This window comes from Scylla paramamosain, unplaced genomic scaffold (assembly GCF_035594125.1).
Source record: "Scylla paramamosain isolate STU-SP2022 unplaced genomic scaffold, ASM3559412v1 Contig7, whole genome shotgun sequence".
In the NCBI taxonomy this organism is placed as follows: Eukaryota; Metazoa; Arthropoda; class Malacostraca; order Decapoda; family Portunidae; genus Scylla; species Scylla paramamosain.
Genome location: NW_026973672.1, coordinates 712,501 through 729,558, shown reverse-complemented (window position 1 = coordinate 729,558; position 17,058 = coordinate 712,501). Strand labels below are relative to the sequence as shown.

Genomic DNA, 17,058 nt, shown 5'->3' with positions numbered 1-17,058 from the left:
TTTTCTTTTAGAGCAGCACTAGTTTAAGTACCTACGTATTTGTATTGATTTTGCACATGTTGTCCTTGCTGTTATTGCTGCTGATGATGATGATGATTATAGTGATAATGATAATATAATGTACTATGGGCTTCAGAGGCGGTGTTGCATTATATTTATTTATCTTTTTATTTATTTATTTATTTATTTATTTATTTATTTATCTATTTATTTATTTTTTTTTTTTTGGGGAGGGGGCCGGATGGAATAATGCAAACAGGTCTAGCAGACTGATGAATTGGCATTTACTTTGACAGAGTAGGGTGTGGTGGTGGTGGTGGTGGTGGTGGCGGCAGCAACAATGATGGCCAAGGACAGAAAAAAAAGGATAGCAAGTTTGATAGTGCTCGGTAACTAATGACAAGGAGCCCTACAGGAGGACAAGAGGAAGGTAGAGAAGATGAAAGAAAGAGAATCGAAGAGAAAGAATAGGAAAGACTGGGAAGGGTTTAGCACCGTACCATAACAAGACTTAACACAGACGCCTTTGTTCGATATTGTTCAATCGTTCACAATGTTGGACTGAAAAAAATAAATAAATAAAATAAAAAGTAAACGCACCGAGGAAAATACACATAAGAAAATAAAGATGAGCACATTATCAGAGGACTTGTATTATATTTGTACTGATATAATACAAAAAAAAAAAAAAAATCAAAGGATAAAAATGTACATTGATATGCTTTATGGCTAAACACAACCAGCTCCCTTGTTTAAGTGTATCGCAGAGAGAGAGAGAGAGAGAGAGAGAGAGAGAGAGAGAGAGAGAGAGAGAGAGAGAGAGAGAGAGCTACGTATTAACAATGAGCACAAGTGTCTTTGAGCAGGAAAGTGATAATTTCCATGGAGAGTCCCGCATGAGATGAGATGAGAGGGAAGAGCGGCAGCAGACCATGAAGCAGCGAATATTGACAAGTGGCATCAATAAACACACACGTCTTGCTCTTCTTTCCCCTTCGCTTGATCACGTTTGGCTCAACACTCGGGTCTTGCTTGGCTGTCTTCCTTTTGTTCCGTTGGTGTCTCAGTAATGATGAGGAGTAGTAGTAGTAGTAGTAGTAGTAGTAGTAGGAGCAATGATAATAATAATAATAGTAATAATCTGTCTATATCTATTAATCTGTCTATATACCAGGCCGACATCACACACTCTTAGACCCTGCTGTAAGCGAACAGTCTCGTAAACATAATAATAATAATAATAATAATAATAATAATAATAATAACAATAATAATAATAACAATAATAATAATAATAATAATAATAATAATAATAATAATAATAATAATAATAATGAGGAAGATGATGCAAAACAATAGTAATGACCTTGATGTTTACTTTATTCTTACTAGCTGGTGATTGCATGGAGTTCGGATATTGTTAGTAGTAGTGAATGGATTGACAGTGAACGCGTCAAGATAACAGTGTGTGTGTGTGTGTGTGTGTGTAAAGACGGCTCCCTACTTAATGAATCATTTTCCCTACCTATATTTCTAACAAAAGTGCCAAAAGAAATGTTTCACGATACACCGTATCGTGAAACATTTCTGCCCGCACCCCGACTATTTTCAAGAGGCTGTAGTTGAAATTACACGAGTTTTAAGAGTGTTTCTGTGGTTCTAGTGACACATTGGTAAGGCTCTACAGCATCAACGGGAGGAGCAGTCTTGAAAACCCGGATAATTATCTCTGTGGCCTTTGAAAATAGTCTGGTCAGAGAGCAAAGCTTTTCAGAATACAGGCACATCACCTTGCTTCATGAAAAATAAGTGCATTCATGATACCTGAGACTGCCTTGTTACATTCCCCCAATGTCTAATGGATCTTTTTTTTTTTTTTTTTTATCTCGTAGCATTAGCCTGTCTCTCATTGGTGAAAACAGCCACGCTACATGTATTGCGTTATTTCATTAGCCTCAAGTCGCTATTTCAAGTCTACATAAGCCTCAATAAATACGAGAGCTGTTGTGTTGGCCTGCTTCCCGTCTGCCAATCAGAGCGCTCTATTTTTCCCTTTTACTTTTTTACTCTTCGTACAGCTCATGTATCCCTCATTTGTCCTTACTTCTTGCCCCACAGTGTATTGGTAAGTGTCTTCTACTGCTAATATAACCGTGATTCTATTATTTTGTATCATTACAAGTAGTATTGCGAGAGTGGCTCTGTTTTTAGTGACAATTACCTCAGCACAGCCTCCACCAATCAGCACCAAGTATTCAAGTCACGTGATACTCTCTCGCCGTCTCCTCAGCCATTCGCCCTGCGCCCGCTGACGTGACGGGTCTCCGGTTGTGTTATGGCGGTGAAGCGGTGTTGCGTCTGTCCTTGGCGGGCATGTTGTGGTGGACTGCGGTGTGGGGGGAGAGGTGGATGTGAGTATGGCTGGCCTGTTGGTGGATAGGGAGGAGTGGATAGTGGAAGAGAGATGTGGAGAGTAGGATGGTGGAAGGGGGAGGTGGAGGTGGCTATGGCGGACGTGACTGGGTTGAGGTGGTGGTTGTGGTGGTGTTTGGTGTGGTTGAAATGGTTGTAGGGGGTGTTGGTAGTGATGGTGAACGTGACTGGCTTGTGGTAAAGGTGGTTGTGGTTGTTGGGGATGGTGGTGGTTGTGTAACAGTGGTGGAGGTAGCGGACGTAACGGTGTTGTGGTTGTTGGGTGTGGTTGAGAGGTTGGGGTGGTGATGTGGTGGTGGTGGTAGTTGGGAGTGGTGGTGTGGTGGTGGTGGTGGTGATGTTACGGTTGTCAGGGTTTATAGGGAGATGGTTGTGTGTGTGTGTGTGTGTGTGTACTCCTGTAATCAGCAAACTGTAGTCACTCGTTCGCTTGTTTCACCTCCCTGCTTCAGGCCTTCCTTCTCTCCCCTCCCCTCCCTTCCCGCTCCCTTCCTCTCCTACCTGCTGCCCTCTCCCCTCTCTTCCTCGCCTGCTCTCCCCTGCTCCTCGTGTCCCAGGTGAGTGTTACCTTATTTTGAGTCAATATATATAATGGTTTTTATTTGAGAATGAAGCTCCACACGTAATGAAAAGTAACTATGTGTGGTTTTGAATGCTATTATTGGACTATTTATGTAAACTTACCATAGAAAATTAATTCTATTAGGAAATGTGTGTATATTTAAACAATTTCATCTATACAGTGACCTATGTGATGTGACGTCAGTGAGAGAGAGAGAGAGAGAGAGAGAGAGAGAGAGAGAGAGAGAGAGAGAGAGAGAGAGAGAGAGAGAGATTGACAGCAAAGGAAGCAATATTTTAACTTTCCTGACTGTGATGATGAAAGTTATATGATTGAGGTTGCAGTTAAGTAAGTTGAGAAGCTGAGCAGATAAATACGAGTACACCACCTGTCTGTCTGTCCGTCTTTCAGTCAGTCAGTCCGTTGATGGAGGACTGGTGGAGAGAGCAATCTGTGTCTATCCGTCTTTCAATCAGTCAGTCAATCAGTCAGTCCGTTGATGGAGGATTGGTGGAGAGACCAATCTGTGTCTATCCGTCTTTCAATCAGTCAGTCTGTCAGTCAGTCTGTTGATGGAGGACTGGTGGAGAGACCAATCTGTGTCTGTCTGTCCGTCTTTCAATCAATCAATCACTCAGTCTGTCAGTCAGTCTGTTGATGGAGGACTGGTGGAGAGAGCAATCTGTGTCTCTCTGTCTACGTGATGCTTCCCTCCGCTGTCTCATTACGTAGATAAAATACATGAAAGGGAAATATTGGTTTTATGGACTGGTGAGGTGGTGGTGGTGCTGGCGGCGGCGGTGGCGGCGGCATCAGTAGTATTCAGGTGTCATATCTGTAACGTAATAGGGAATGAAGGCAATACGTATGCGATGGCAGCTTGAAGGTAACAACTGGTGACGAAAGGTGGTGGTGGTGGTGGTGGTGGCAGGGGCTCTCTCTCTCTCTCTCTCTCTCTCTCTCTCTCTCTCTCTCTCTCTCTGCAGACGAGTGGAGTTGTGTTGTTCAGTCAGTTTTTCTAATGTGTGTGAGGTTGTTGGCGTGGGTGGCAGGGGCGTGGAGGACGTCACGCTGGTAGTGTAGAAAAGAAAGCGAGAGAAAAGTAATGCGGTGCTGGTGTTTAGTACCTGAGTGACGTACTGGCGTCGTAAAGAACATTTCTGCCCATTGTGCTTTCTGACAGTTGAAGTAGTGTGCTTTTGTAATGAGTCGTTTATCATTTATTATATTTTCACGTGCAGGAAAATTGTTTTTATTATATATATATATATATATATATATATATATATATATATATATATATATATATATATATATATATATATATATATATATATATATATATATATATATATATATATATATATATATATATATATATATATATATATATATATATATATATATATATATATATATAATAAAATAAGTAAACAATTTTCCTCCACGTCAAATCGACATCAAAACTTGCTCCATTCATTCCGTTCATTGCCAGACTGAGACCATGTACCCTGACACATTAACAAAAAAGAAAAAAAAGAAAAAAAAACTATCTTTCGCTACTGAGAGAGAGAGAGAGAGAGAGAGAGAGAGAGAGAGAGAGAGAGAGAGAGAGAGAGAGAGAGAGAGAGAATGGTGGCCAGAGTAAGACGAAAGAGAAAGCAAGGTAAACAAACAAAAGAAAAATACAGATGAAAAGAAAATCTGCGGTAAAAATGCCCCGCTGAAACAAAAATGAATGAGAAAGTGTAATGAAACGATGTGATAATTGTGTGTTTGTGAGCCAGCAATTATGCTGAACCCCCCTTACCGCTACCACTACTACTACTACCACTACTACTACTACTACTACTACTGCAAGTGTTGGAGCAGGAGGCGACAGAAACGAAGAAGCGCTAACACTTGGAGATATTTGAGGTTGATAGGAAGTTAGAAGTACAATATGAAGCAAAACTCAGTTTCACTGAGAGAACTTTGAGAGGACTGTGAAGAACAACTTAAGAACAACAGGCCCGAAGTGGAGGACCTGTACGAGACCAAGGTGAAAGAGTGGGAGTGAGAGGGGAGTGGGTAGGTGACGGATTTCAACGGGAGAAAGATTAGAGTGGAGAGAATTTAAGGTTGTAACTTCTAGGGACATTGGGATGGAGTGAGAGGGGAGTGGGTAGGTGATGGATTTGGAAGTTGCAAAGACCACGTTGGAGAGAATTATATATATATATATATATATATATATATATATATATATATATATATATATATATATATATATATATATATATATATATATATATATATATATATATATATATATATATATATATATATATATATATATATATATATATATATATATATATATATATATATATATATATATATATATAAATGGTGTTGTATTGAGTAAAATCAGTAAATATTTAACACGCTAGGCACCACACGCACCACCGCCGTTACATTTCAGACTATTCAAAGTTGCCGTGTGTACCACTGGCCCAACATTTATCACTTTCCTTCCTTTTTTTTTTTTACAATAAATTCCATTAGATGGGCAAAAATGAAACGTAGATCTTTTAAACAAATGTTAATTATTAATCCTCACTATTTTTTTATGTGAAGCAAAAATAATAATGGTAAAATAATGAAAGAGTATCTTTTGTGAAGTGACATTGTAACTGGTCAAAATACAAAGGTGGAACTCTAAATGGTAATAATAAAACTTGTCTCAGTCACGGCTCAACATACAGATGTAGCATCCTTAACAACTGTCCTCTATATATTCTTTTATTATAAAGCAAATCTGTGATTGCAAAACAACATAACATTTTTACCTACTCTTATTGAAGTCATTACTCACCATATCTTGTACAAAGGAGAACTTTTCCTGTAACAAATGAAAGCCTGTGTCCTGTTTGCAGCTGCACAAAGAAAAGGCTTATCCTTGAACATTCATATAAACAGCTTCTTCATTCCTTTTGTAGTGAAAACAGTGACTCAAGAAATGAATGCAGCAAATGTGTGAAGGTCACTATTGATGGAGAGAGTGCTTTTTTTTCAAAACATGGGAGGCATCCATGTACCTTCCCATCACACTGATCACATACACTCTTCACTCTCCTACCTTCTCAAGCTGCACTTCCCCGCCCTTCATTCACACTAAAGATTTGACAGCGCCCTCTGCACCTTTTTCCCGCTCTTCTAGAGTGACCCTGCAATCCAACAAGAAAATGAGGTGATCTCTTACCTCCCAGAGAGAGAGAGAGAGAGAGAGAGAGAGAGAGAGAGAGAGAGAGAGAGAGAGAGAGAGGATATTTTGGATTTGTCTGTCGGTCTCCTTTTTTTTCAGAATATTTTGTTTGATCTACTACTACTAGTACTACTACTAACACAGCCACCACCACCACCACTACCACCAATAGCACTACCACCACCACCATTACCCCCATCACCACCACCACCACCACCACTACTACTACTACTACTACCACCACCACCACTAATACCACCACCACCACCACCACCACCACTAATACTACCACCACCACTACCGCCACCGCCACTACTACCATCACCACCACCACCACCACCACCAGTACTGCTACTACTACCACTATTACCACTACTACTACTACTACTATTACTACTACTACTACTACTACTACTTCTACTACTACTTCTACTATTGCAGGTAACCCATGAACTACCCCTAACAATTGTGATGAAGAACCAGAAGTGGGTTGTAGGTGACGAGATAACTACTCCAGGTCATCGCGGAAGTGGCGAGGTGACCCCATACAACTCCACAAGGTCGTGGAGGACGCCAGGCATAGTCCTGCACACTCCAGAAATTCATATCAACACCACCTTGACTCCTGCTGCTAGCTGGCGAAGGCCACGTGGTCACCTACACTCAGCCATCCACCTCACCTGGACACCCACCTGCCCCGGACATCATCCAGCCGCAAGAACCCAGATAAGCACTTCCGGGGTCCTTGGTTTTGATTAGCTAGCTAGTTTAGTTAGGGGTCACTTGCTGTAGATAGGAACCCTCCTCGGTCTTCTTTTTTTTTTTTTTTTTTTTTTTTTTGGTGTAACGCTGTGCTCCACGTGAGTGATAAACATTGTTTATCTTTTATTTTTTTTCTTGAAGACCAGTTGATGTGGTTATCTTGGAGGTTAACGGAGAAGAGTACTTTACACCCGTGTTTTTATTTATTTTCTTATAAGTCACTTTTTGTTTTTTGTTGATTGCTATTTATTTATTTATTTTTTATTGAAAAATGAGTGTGAATGCAGCACAATATATAAAGGTGTGCATTCCAGAGTGAAAGGAAGGCGTGCACAGGTTAGAGTGCACAGGATGCAGTGCCTTTTTTATCACCAGACCTTGATTGATTGAAGCAAATGAAAACTTTGGTGTGAGTACCTTACAAAGACACTTGACAATACTAATGTCACCTCACCTCGTGGTTTCACCTTAACACCTACAAACATTGGCTGGACACAAGGTCACAGAAATAATTTATTCTCATATATTCTCATCTTTACAAATTACAGTCTTTCCACATCAAAGTAACTAATCACCTTTATTCATACACTTGAGGGTGGTTGAAGGATCGCTAATCCCTTGTTAAATTGCCTGCGTTCAACTCGTATCTCCTCCCTCATTTATTTAAAAAGTATTTTGATCAGGAAGGATAGGAGAACAAAGTCTGCTATCTTTTTTCTTTTATTGTACGATTTTTTTTTTCGATGAAAAGTAAAAAAAAAAAAAAAACTGAAATATTTGTCAAAAATCAAAATCAACTCCAAACAAAAATGACGACAGCAGACTTTGTTCGCCTATCACAGTTTGATAAGCCGCAATAGCCCATCTGTGTGTAACACCAATAACAACGGAGCAGATCATTTTTATATGCTAAAATCCGCCATTTTGAGATATTATGTCATAAAGTTTAAGGGGTGACTAATTCACCTATTGCAGCCAGGGACTTGAAATTCACGCGATATATACATCAGAATATGTTGAAAAAGCAGACATAGTTTTAGTTACTCCGATTGGTTTTGTATATAAGGCCTAAAGCTATTCATGATTTCACCCTTAATTACCGGGTGGGAGGGGAGAAGGCGGGTGAAAACAATTTTTGTTATTTCGCCATATTTCTAAGTAAAAACCAGTGTTTAACTGTTTAGAAATAAATAAAATATTAATGCAAAAGATATCTAATGCAGATACATTGACTATTTGCTAGATTTACGAAAAAAAAAATAATTATATGATTTTTTTTCGTATATCAATTTGAGAAAATAGTTAGACCTAGAATTTTGTGCTTTCTAATATTGTATGCAGCAAGAGAACCGTAGATATTCATGGGAGAGTGAAGAAGAACGAGTATGTCAGAAAAAATATATGAAAAGAGAAAAAAAAATGTAAAAAAAAACTTGTGTGACATGTCTCGCAGCGGGCGAAACCATGGAATTTCATAACAGAAGACTTCTTTACATAAGGGGATTTTTTTTTTATCAAAACGTTACATATATCAAAAGAAGCGGAAAAAAATTAGAAAATTATATAAAAAAAAAACTTTTTTTTCATGTCCGGATCGTACATCACCCTTGATGCAAAAAATGTCCGCGCCTGACGTTGTTAACACACACGACACACACTTCCCTTGAGAAAAGATAGTATGAATGTCTTCACGAGTGTCCTACTGTTTCATTTTAGAGCCCCTCCTCTTGATGACGACGCGCACACTGTCAGCTACACTTTGCAGCGTCTCTCTCTTAAATTTTTCCCAATATCTTTGTATCTCTATTTCAGATGAATTGTTCTCTTTCCAAGGGTTGAGGAGAACATGGTCGTGGTTCAAGTGAAGCCACTACAGCCACTGCCTGACAAGTCTTCCACACTGGTGAGTGTTGTTCAAGCATGTCTTAGTATTGCTAATTCCTTATTTCCCAGAATATCTACCACTATATAGTGGAAATGCCTTACCAACACAAATAACGTCAAGCAAAAATATAGTGGAAATGCCTTACCAACACAAATAACGTCAAGCAAAAATAAACTCTACACTAAGTGATGAAAAACGTAGCATCATCCGCTGCACCAAACAATACAGCAGCGAAGTGACACTGCCAGGACTTGAACCAACACCTGCCTGCCTCACTGACACCTGCCGTGGTGCCAGGGAGTGCCGAGGCCCGTGCTGCCACCACGCTGAGAGAGGGAGAAAGAGAAGAGCATCAGAGAGGAATGACCGTGGCAGGAAGGATGGTGTGTTAGGTGACTGGTTCAGACAGTGACAGTGGACAGAAGAAATGCTGGAGAAAGATTAGACCACAGGTGGTTCATGTTGTAGTAGTTCAAGGTTTGGCAGAAAACATTTTTTTCTAGATAGACAGTGGCAGCAAACACACAAGGGAGGATGGTGTGGTGGACAAGAGGATGCAGGGAGACGGCAGACAGAATGGAAGCTACAGATGAAAGAAGAGCAGGTCAAGCCATGGTAGCAGACAGACAGACAGACAGATTGGATCAGAAAGAAGTATTATTTAGTGAGGTAAGGAACTGTAGAGCCCTTCACAGTGCTGACTACTTGATAGCAGAGGTGGTTCATGTTGGTTCAGTATTTCAGGATTTGGTTTGAAGCTGTTACGTGAAAAGAACAGTCTGAGTAACGAGAGGTTGTATTGTCACTTGTCAACAAAGTGGCAGAGTATTATTATAACATTTAGAGCCAAAGCTGTACCAGCTGCCTCAGTGTGTCATGTCCATTGTATACTGACAGTCTTGTCTACGCTAGTGGAGGAGAGGGAGCAACAAACCTTGAATCGTCCAAGGTAGAGTTTGTAGCAAAGGATTGAGCAAAGAGTTCAGCTTTAGAGATAGATGTGATAGCAGTGGTGCCATCTGGTTGAAATAAAGGAGGGAAAGAAGAATCAAAGTTATTATAGATGTTTTTGGGTTAAGTGGCAGAAGTCACGGGGGGAGTTAGATCTTGAAAGGTTTTGACACTATTAATGAAGGAGTTTTTGGCTAGTTGGAGAACAGACTTGGCATGGTTCCGGGCAGAAATGTAAAGTGCATGAGATTCTGGTGATGGAAGGCTTAAGCACCTTTGGTGGGACACATCTCTCTCATGTATAGCACGAGAACAAGCTGTGTTAAACCAAGTTTTGGAGGTTTAGGTCGAGAAAAAGAGTGAGGAATGTACGCCTCCATGCCAGACACTATCACCTCTTATGCACTCGGCACACAGGACGGTCTCTGTCACGGACGCAGTAGTCATTCCAAGGAAAATCAGCAAAATACCTCCTCAGGTTCCCCCAACTAGCATAGCCAACACGCCAGAGGCACCTTCGCTTATGGGATCCTGAGGAGGGATTGGAGTGATAGGACAAGATACAGATACTAGATGTGATCGGAGAGCCCAACAGAGAAGAGAGGGTAACAGAATAAGCAGAAGGATTAGAGGTCAGGAAAAGGTCAAGAATGTTGGGCATATCTCTAAGACGGTCAGGAATACGATTAGAGTGTTGCACCAATTGCTCTAGGTCATGGAGGATAGCAAATTTAAAGGTTAGTTCACCAGGATGGTCAGTGAAGGGAGAGGAAAGCCAAAGCTGGTGGTGAACATTGAAGTCTCCAAGAATGGAGATCCCTGCAAAAGGGAAGAGAGTTAGAATGTGCTCCACTTTGAAAGTTAAGTAGTCAAAGAATTTCTTACAGTCAGAGGAGTTAGGTGAGAGGTATACAACACAGATAAATTTAGTATGAAAGGGACTCTGTTGTCGTAGCCAGGTGGTGGAAAACCCAAAAGATTCAAGAGCGTGGGCACGAAAGCAGGTTAATTTCATTGCGCACATAAACACAACATCCAGCTTTGGATAGAGAAAGTAAGAGGAAACTGAAAAGGGGCTACTGTCAGTTGCCTCAGACACCAGGGTTTCATTGAGGAAAGGATGATGAAGCTTAATAGAGGAGAGGCAATGTTCTGCAACATTCGCGTTCAATCTGTAGAAGTTTAAGAAGAAAAACTGAGAGGGGTGTCAAGACATTTAGGGTCGTTACCAGATGGGGACTCCAAGGCTGGTATAGGAGTGTGTGTGTAATAATTAGGTGGTTGTAGTTGTTTTGTGTGCAGGAAGAGAGGTATCTCCATGACCATAACGTTTGGTACGAGTGAAAACATCCTTTGGTTTCCACAGATATTTACCACATACTTACACACTAGTAACAATTTCCACCAGTAGCACCAGAAGCAGTCTTCCTCACACGAACCGTTTCATTGCCGGGACTTGAAGGCTGCTGAAGCAATGCGGCGGAGGTCACGCCCCTTAAAGTATTTATACTTACTGTCAACACCATAACTAAAGCAAACACTTTAGTGCAGGAAGTTAAATAAGTGCAATCATTGTTCCAGATTCCTAAATTCACAAAGTACATAAACTCATTGAAAGTTTTTAGTGCAGGTAATTAAAGTTTTAGTGAAATAATTGTTCCTATTCCTAATGTTGTGTGGTGCATTACCTCAGACAGGCCCACTGGAGGCTGTCAGTCTGCTGCGGCACGTGGCAAGAACCAAGTGTTGAGGAGCACACGTTGTCCCTTCACCAGTCAGCAGGTTACAAAAAACAATGCAGTATTTTGTTGAGTAATCAAAGTAATGAAATGTAAATGATAAAATGTCAGTACTGATTCAGTGTCACACTCCACCATGGCAAAGACTGCCGGCTGAGTAATATTCAAGTTGTATTAGTGAGACTCTACTCAATGTTAATTAAGGCAGGTGGAAGAAAATAGTTAAAAATGTATCATAGTACAAGAAAATGACACTTCAAAGTGTAAACACATCTTTAACAAGTAGACTTGAATGGTCATTAAGTAGTACAGCAGACCCTTCCTACAGTAAATTCACTATTATTTGTTGACTGGCCTTATTGTCTCATTATTTTACTTTGCTTATTATTCTGTTTTGTTTTCTCATTAATACTTGAGTGCCTTCATTTTATCTCTATTATTGTGACTTTGTCTCTCATTATGTTGCTTATGTTGTCTACTCTCATTATCTGACAGACTGCTCGCCTTCACAGGTTTGGGCGGCTCGATAGTCTCACTACAAACTGGAGATCCGTTCTCTTGGACACAGCTGGAGTCGGACACAAGATTCAAGAGGGAGTCATTTTAACGAGAGCTTCAGGCAGAAAATTCGAGTGGATTTTCATTTCAAAAAATATCTTATTTTTTGGGGGGGATATTTTGAATCCTTCTTTGTGGAAAAATAACTCCAGATATTATGATTCTAGCTGGAAGTTAACCTGAGCAATGTAGGGTTTGCTGCTGTGAGATTATCACCAAGGCACAAGTGTCCGGGATTTAAAGATGATGGAAATGTGTCCTGTGTGCTGCTGTGCTGGGAAGAGGAGAGGAGCAGCAGCAGTGGTGGGGCTCTGCTGCTGCTGTCACTAGTGCAGCTGCCTTCCCTCAACATACTGTGTCTTCTCTCACCTGCAATGAACAACTATGAACAATACTTTTGCGATGAAGAACAGTGAATAACACCTCTCCCCATATGGTTGCAAGTCTCTCTCTCTCTCTCTCTCTCTCTCTCTCTCTCTCTCTCTCTCTCTCTCTCTCTCTCTCTCTCTCTCCACAGTCCTACAGTATGTCCCCCACAGTATGTTTACAAACCCACAGTGACTCCCCACAGCCCCTTACCAACACCCTCACCAACAATTGTCTCCACACACACACACACACACACACACACACACACACACACACACACACACCATTACATACACAAATGTTGCAATCTTGTACACACACACACACACACACACACACACACACACACCATTACATACACAAATGTTGCAATCTTGTACACACACACACACACACACCATTACATACACAAATGTTGCAATCTTGTACACACACACACACACACACACCATTACATACACAAATGTTGCAATCTTGTACAGTGTCTACAATAAAGAATGAAACCAAAATTGACAAGCCTAATTATTATTCTTGCGGCCTGCGTGAATGTAGTGAGGCTCACAATGTGTGTGTACAAGTGAAGAGTATATTAGATGCATGATTAAAAAATATGAGGCTTACACAAAAATACAGGACACAACTTGATGAGTATGGTGAGTCAAGTGTGAGTGTCAAATGTGAGTCAAAATGCTCAACTTTGAATTAACCTACAACAAAAAGTGACTAAATAAACACACTATGAAAAAATATAATCTCATCAATAAACACTGAAAAAAATTATATACACCAACACAAAATAAATGAATAAATGAAGACTAAGTAAAGCAAATTAATCTGAACGCCAATACACAAACCAACATAGTCGTATATTTTTAAATACTATGGTGAAAGATAATGAAGCTTAAATATTGAAAGAGAGAGAGAGAGAGAAATTTTATGTGGTCTTCTTAAATCAATCTCTCTCTCTCTCTCTCTCTCTCTCTCTCTCTCTCTCTCTCTCTCTCTCTCTCTCTCTCTCATACACAAACAAATAATAAAAAATAAATAAATAAGTAAACAAACAAAATACAAACAAATAATAATAATAGCCATCCACAAACCAATCCAGTGCATCCACACCAAGCCACACCAAGCCATCCCTATCCAGCCAATCACGAGCCAGCAGCACACACACACACACACACACACACACACACATACACACAGAGGATTGGGAGAAAGGGGAAATAGTGAAAAAGGAAAAGGAAAAAATAATGGAAAAAGGGATGAGGGAGAGAATAAGAGAAAAAATGGCGAAACAAGAGGAAAATGGGAAAAATAAAGGAAAAATACGAATAAAGACAAAAGGAAAAATGAAGAAGAGGGAAAAAAGGGGAAAATGGAGTGAGGAGGGGAACACTTAGGGAAAACAAACCAAACAATAGGGCATTACATTGTGATTAGGTGCAGCAGGGATGGATCATGAGGATTAGAGAGAGAGAGAGAGAGAGAGAGAGAGAGATCTGGTCAGGAATTTAATTTTGTGTTAGTGGTTGACGCCATTTTCTTTCTCTCTCTCTCTCTCTCTCTCTCTCTCTCTCTCTCTCTCTCTCCTTACAACAGTTTTCTCTTTTTGCTTACTATCGCTCTTATCTTTCGTTGAGAGAGAGAGAGAGAGAGAGAGAGAGAGAGAGAGAGAGAGAGAGAGAGAGAGAGAGAGAGAGAGGAAAACATATTACACACACACACACACACACACACACACACACACACACACACACACACACACACACACTTTTCACAGGCAAGTTAACAACTTTAATAAAAAAAAATAACCCTTTTTACCTTACCTATCACAATAACCCTTTTTTACCTCCTATCCCTTCCCTTCCATATGAAACCGAATCAATAAGAAATATCACTTGCTTCTCTCCTGTAACTTATAATGAAACGCTCGAATTAATTCATAAGGTGCACAAAGGAGCTTAATTAGTGAACAGGAAAGATTAAAATGCATTGTGGGAAAAAAAAAGGTGAAATATGAAGTGAGTTTGAGGGAAGGTGTGTGTGTGTGTGTGTGTGTGTGTGTGTGTGTGTGTGTATGTGTGTGTGTGTGTGTGTGTGTATGTGTGTGTGTGTGTGTGTGTGTGTGTGTGTGTGTGTGTGTGTGTGTGTGTGTGTGTGAGAGGCTTAAAAGGTAATGGATTTTACAAGTGAAGAATGTAAAGTATTGTATCCGAAAGCATAAGGGATTGGACGCCCTGAGTGAAGCGATTACAGGTGTCTATTGTTCCCGTGGTTGATATATTGAGACAGCTTGTCCGCCACCTTGCAATTTCTTATACAGGGTGTAACGTGAGTTTCTGCAAATACTTAAAAAGGTGAAAGAACGTGTAATTGTAAGTAGAGAATGTTCTATACACATATGCATTTTAAGGCTTTGTTTACCCGTCAGAGGAGTTGAAAATGTACGGGACTCGCGGGTGTGCTCTGTGACATGACGGACACACGGTTGCGTTGTCGCAGCCTCGGAGGTGCCACTTGGTCAAATTACGAGTGGTTTAATCTTATTTTTTTGCAGGCTGTGAAATGTTGCAGTATCTTATAACAAGACAAATGGTATCAAAAAACATGTAATTTACCGATAAGCATTACATGACAACATTATTGCGGTGATTAAAAGTACTCCTGTAAAATGCTACGTGGCATCATCAAAGCAAGGGGGCAGGGGGACCGAGTCCAAGTGACCTTGAAAACAGCTGAGTGATGATGCTACGCAGCATTTTACAGGTGTACTTTTAATCACCGCAATAATGTTGTCGTGTAATGCTTATCGGTAAATGACATGCCTTTTATACCATTTGTCTTATTATAAGATACTGTAATATTCCACAGCCTTCAAAAAATAAGATTAAACCATTCGTAATTTGAGCAAGTGGCACCTCCGAGGCTGAGACAATGCAGCCGTCTGTACTTCACCTCACAGCTACACGCAGAGCACAGCAGCGTGTCCTATACATTTTTCAACTCCTCTGACGCACGCCGCCCACCACCAGGATCGGCGGGTCGGACATGATGCGGAAGAAGGCGCGGGAGCCGAAGTATTCATCCGCCGTCCACCGTCTCTCCGCTGAGACAGCTGCTCCTTGTGTCACAGCTGAGGAAGAGAGAGGTGAGGGTTAGGTCACTCCTGCAGGAACACGAAGGAAGAACGAACACCAATAGACATGGCCACTCGGAGGGATACAAAGGAAACACAAGAAGTAAAAGATAACGACAAGAGGTTGAAATCGATCATAAATGAAGAACAAACAGTAATAGATAAGAGCAAGGGGTTAGATCACTCACAAAGAAATACAAATGAAGAACAAACAACATATCTAACTTGTATTTTGGTTCTTCCGAGGCTGTTTGTGACAAGGCACACTGAGCAATCCTGTAAAGTGGATGTAGGCTGTAAAATGCAAGGATGCAGGCCCGGTGAGAGAGGGAGGGAGGGAGGGAGGCAAAAAGGAGGAAAGGAAGGAACGTGGGAGAAAAGAAAGGAATAAATAAAAACAAAGCCTCCCCCACCAAAAATAAATGAATAAATAAATAAATAAATAAAAGGAAAACGGAGAATAAAACAAGAAAGGAAGGTATGAACAAAAGGAGAGGGAAAGGAAGAGAAGGAAAAGAAAACGGGAGAAATCAAATGAAAGAAAGGAAGGCATGAAGGATGAAAAAAAAAAAAAAACGAAATAACGGAAAGGTAGACAACGAAGAAAGGAAATCAAATATATACAAAAAGGAAGGAAGGAAGAAAGAGGAAGGAAAACGATGCCATAAGTAATGAGAGGGTTAAACGAAAAGAAAGAACAGACAAGACTTGAAATTTTTTTTTTTTTTTTTTTTTAGGTAGGAAGGATACTGGCCAAGAGCAACAAAAATCTAATGAAAAAAAAATGCCCACTGAAATGCCAGTCCCATAAAAGGGTCAAAGCAGTGGTCAAAAATTGGTGGATAAGTGTCTTGAAACCTCCCTCTTGAAGGAATTCAAGTCATAGGAAGGTGGAAATACAGAAGCAGGCAGGGAGTTCCAGAGTTTACCAGAGAAAGGGATGAATGATTGATTGACGAAGAATTGAATAGACGAGAGAGAGAAAAAGAGAAAAAAAGACGAGAGAGAGAGAGAGAGAGAGAAGAGAGAGAGAGGAGAGAGAGATGAGAGAGAGAGAGAGAGAGATGAAGAGAGAGAGAGAGAGAGAGAGAGAGAGATAAACAAGGTCCGAGAGTGGCGAGGATGGGGGAGGCTGGAGGGTGGTGAAAGAAGGGGTACTGGAATGACTGGCAGGATTGTGACTATCTATCTATCTGGTCTATCTATGGCTGCAATGTGAAATACCGAAGCGTGAATGACATGAGTTTAAATATATGACTGAATTTTGCATGAGGTAGAACGTGGAGAACATGAGCATGAATGACTGAAGAAGTGGATTTATAACTGCCCAAGCCAAGCTAAGCAAGCCAAGCCAAGCAAGCCAAGCCAGGCCAAGCAAGCCAGGCCAAGCAGGGCCAGGGCCAAGCAAGCCAG

The 17,058-nt window shown here is 40.5% G+C and overlaps 1 protein-coding gene across 6 annotated transcripts in view; it reads right to left on the bottom strand.

The window, feature by feature from the left end:
- LOC135096770 (uncharacterized) overlaps positions 1–17,058 on the bottom strand; it is a 114,208-nt gene that overhangs the window by 76,838 nt on the left and 20,312 nt on the right. For 2 of the 6 annotated variants that reach the window (XM_063998504.1, XM_063998503.1), the window contains exons 4-6: positions 15,871–15,921; positions 15,504–15,642; positions 11,842–12,506 (exon numbers count right to left, since the gene is read on the bottom strand). In XM_063998504.1, the coding sequence (XP_063854574.1) occupies positions 15,509–15,642; positions 15,871–15,921 (185 nt within the window). In that variant the 3' untranslated portion in view covers positions 11,842–12,506; positions 15,504–15,508. Of the gene's footprint in view, positions 1–7,985; positions 11,335–11,528; positions 12,507–15,464; positions 15,643–15,870; positions 15,922–17,058 lie in introns of those variants that run through there. The other 4 variants (XR_010264997.1, XM_063998505.1, XM_063998506.1 and 1 more) reach the window with 4 other exon arrangements.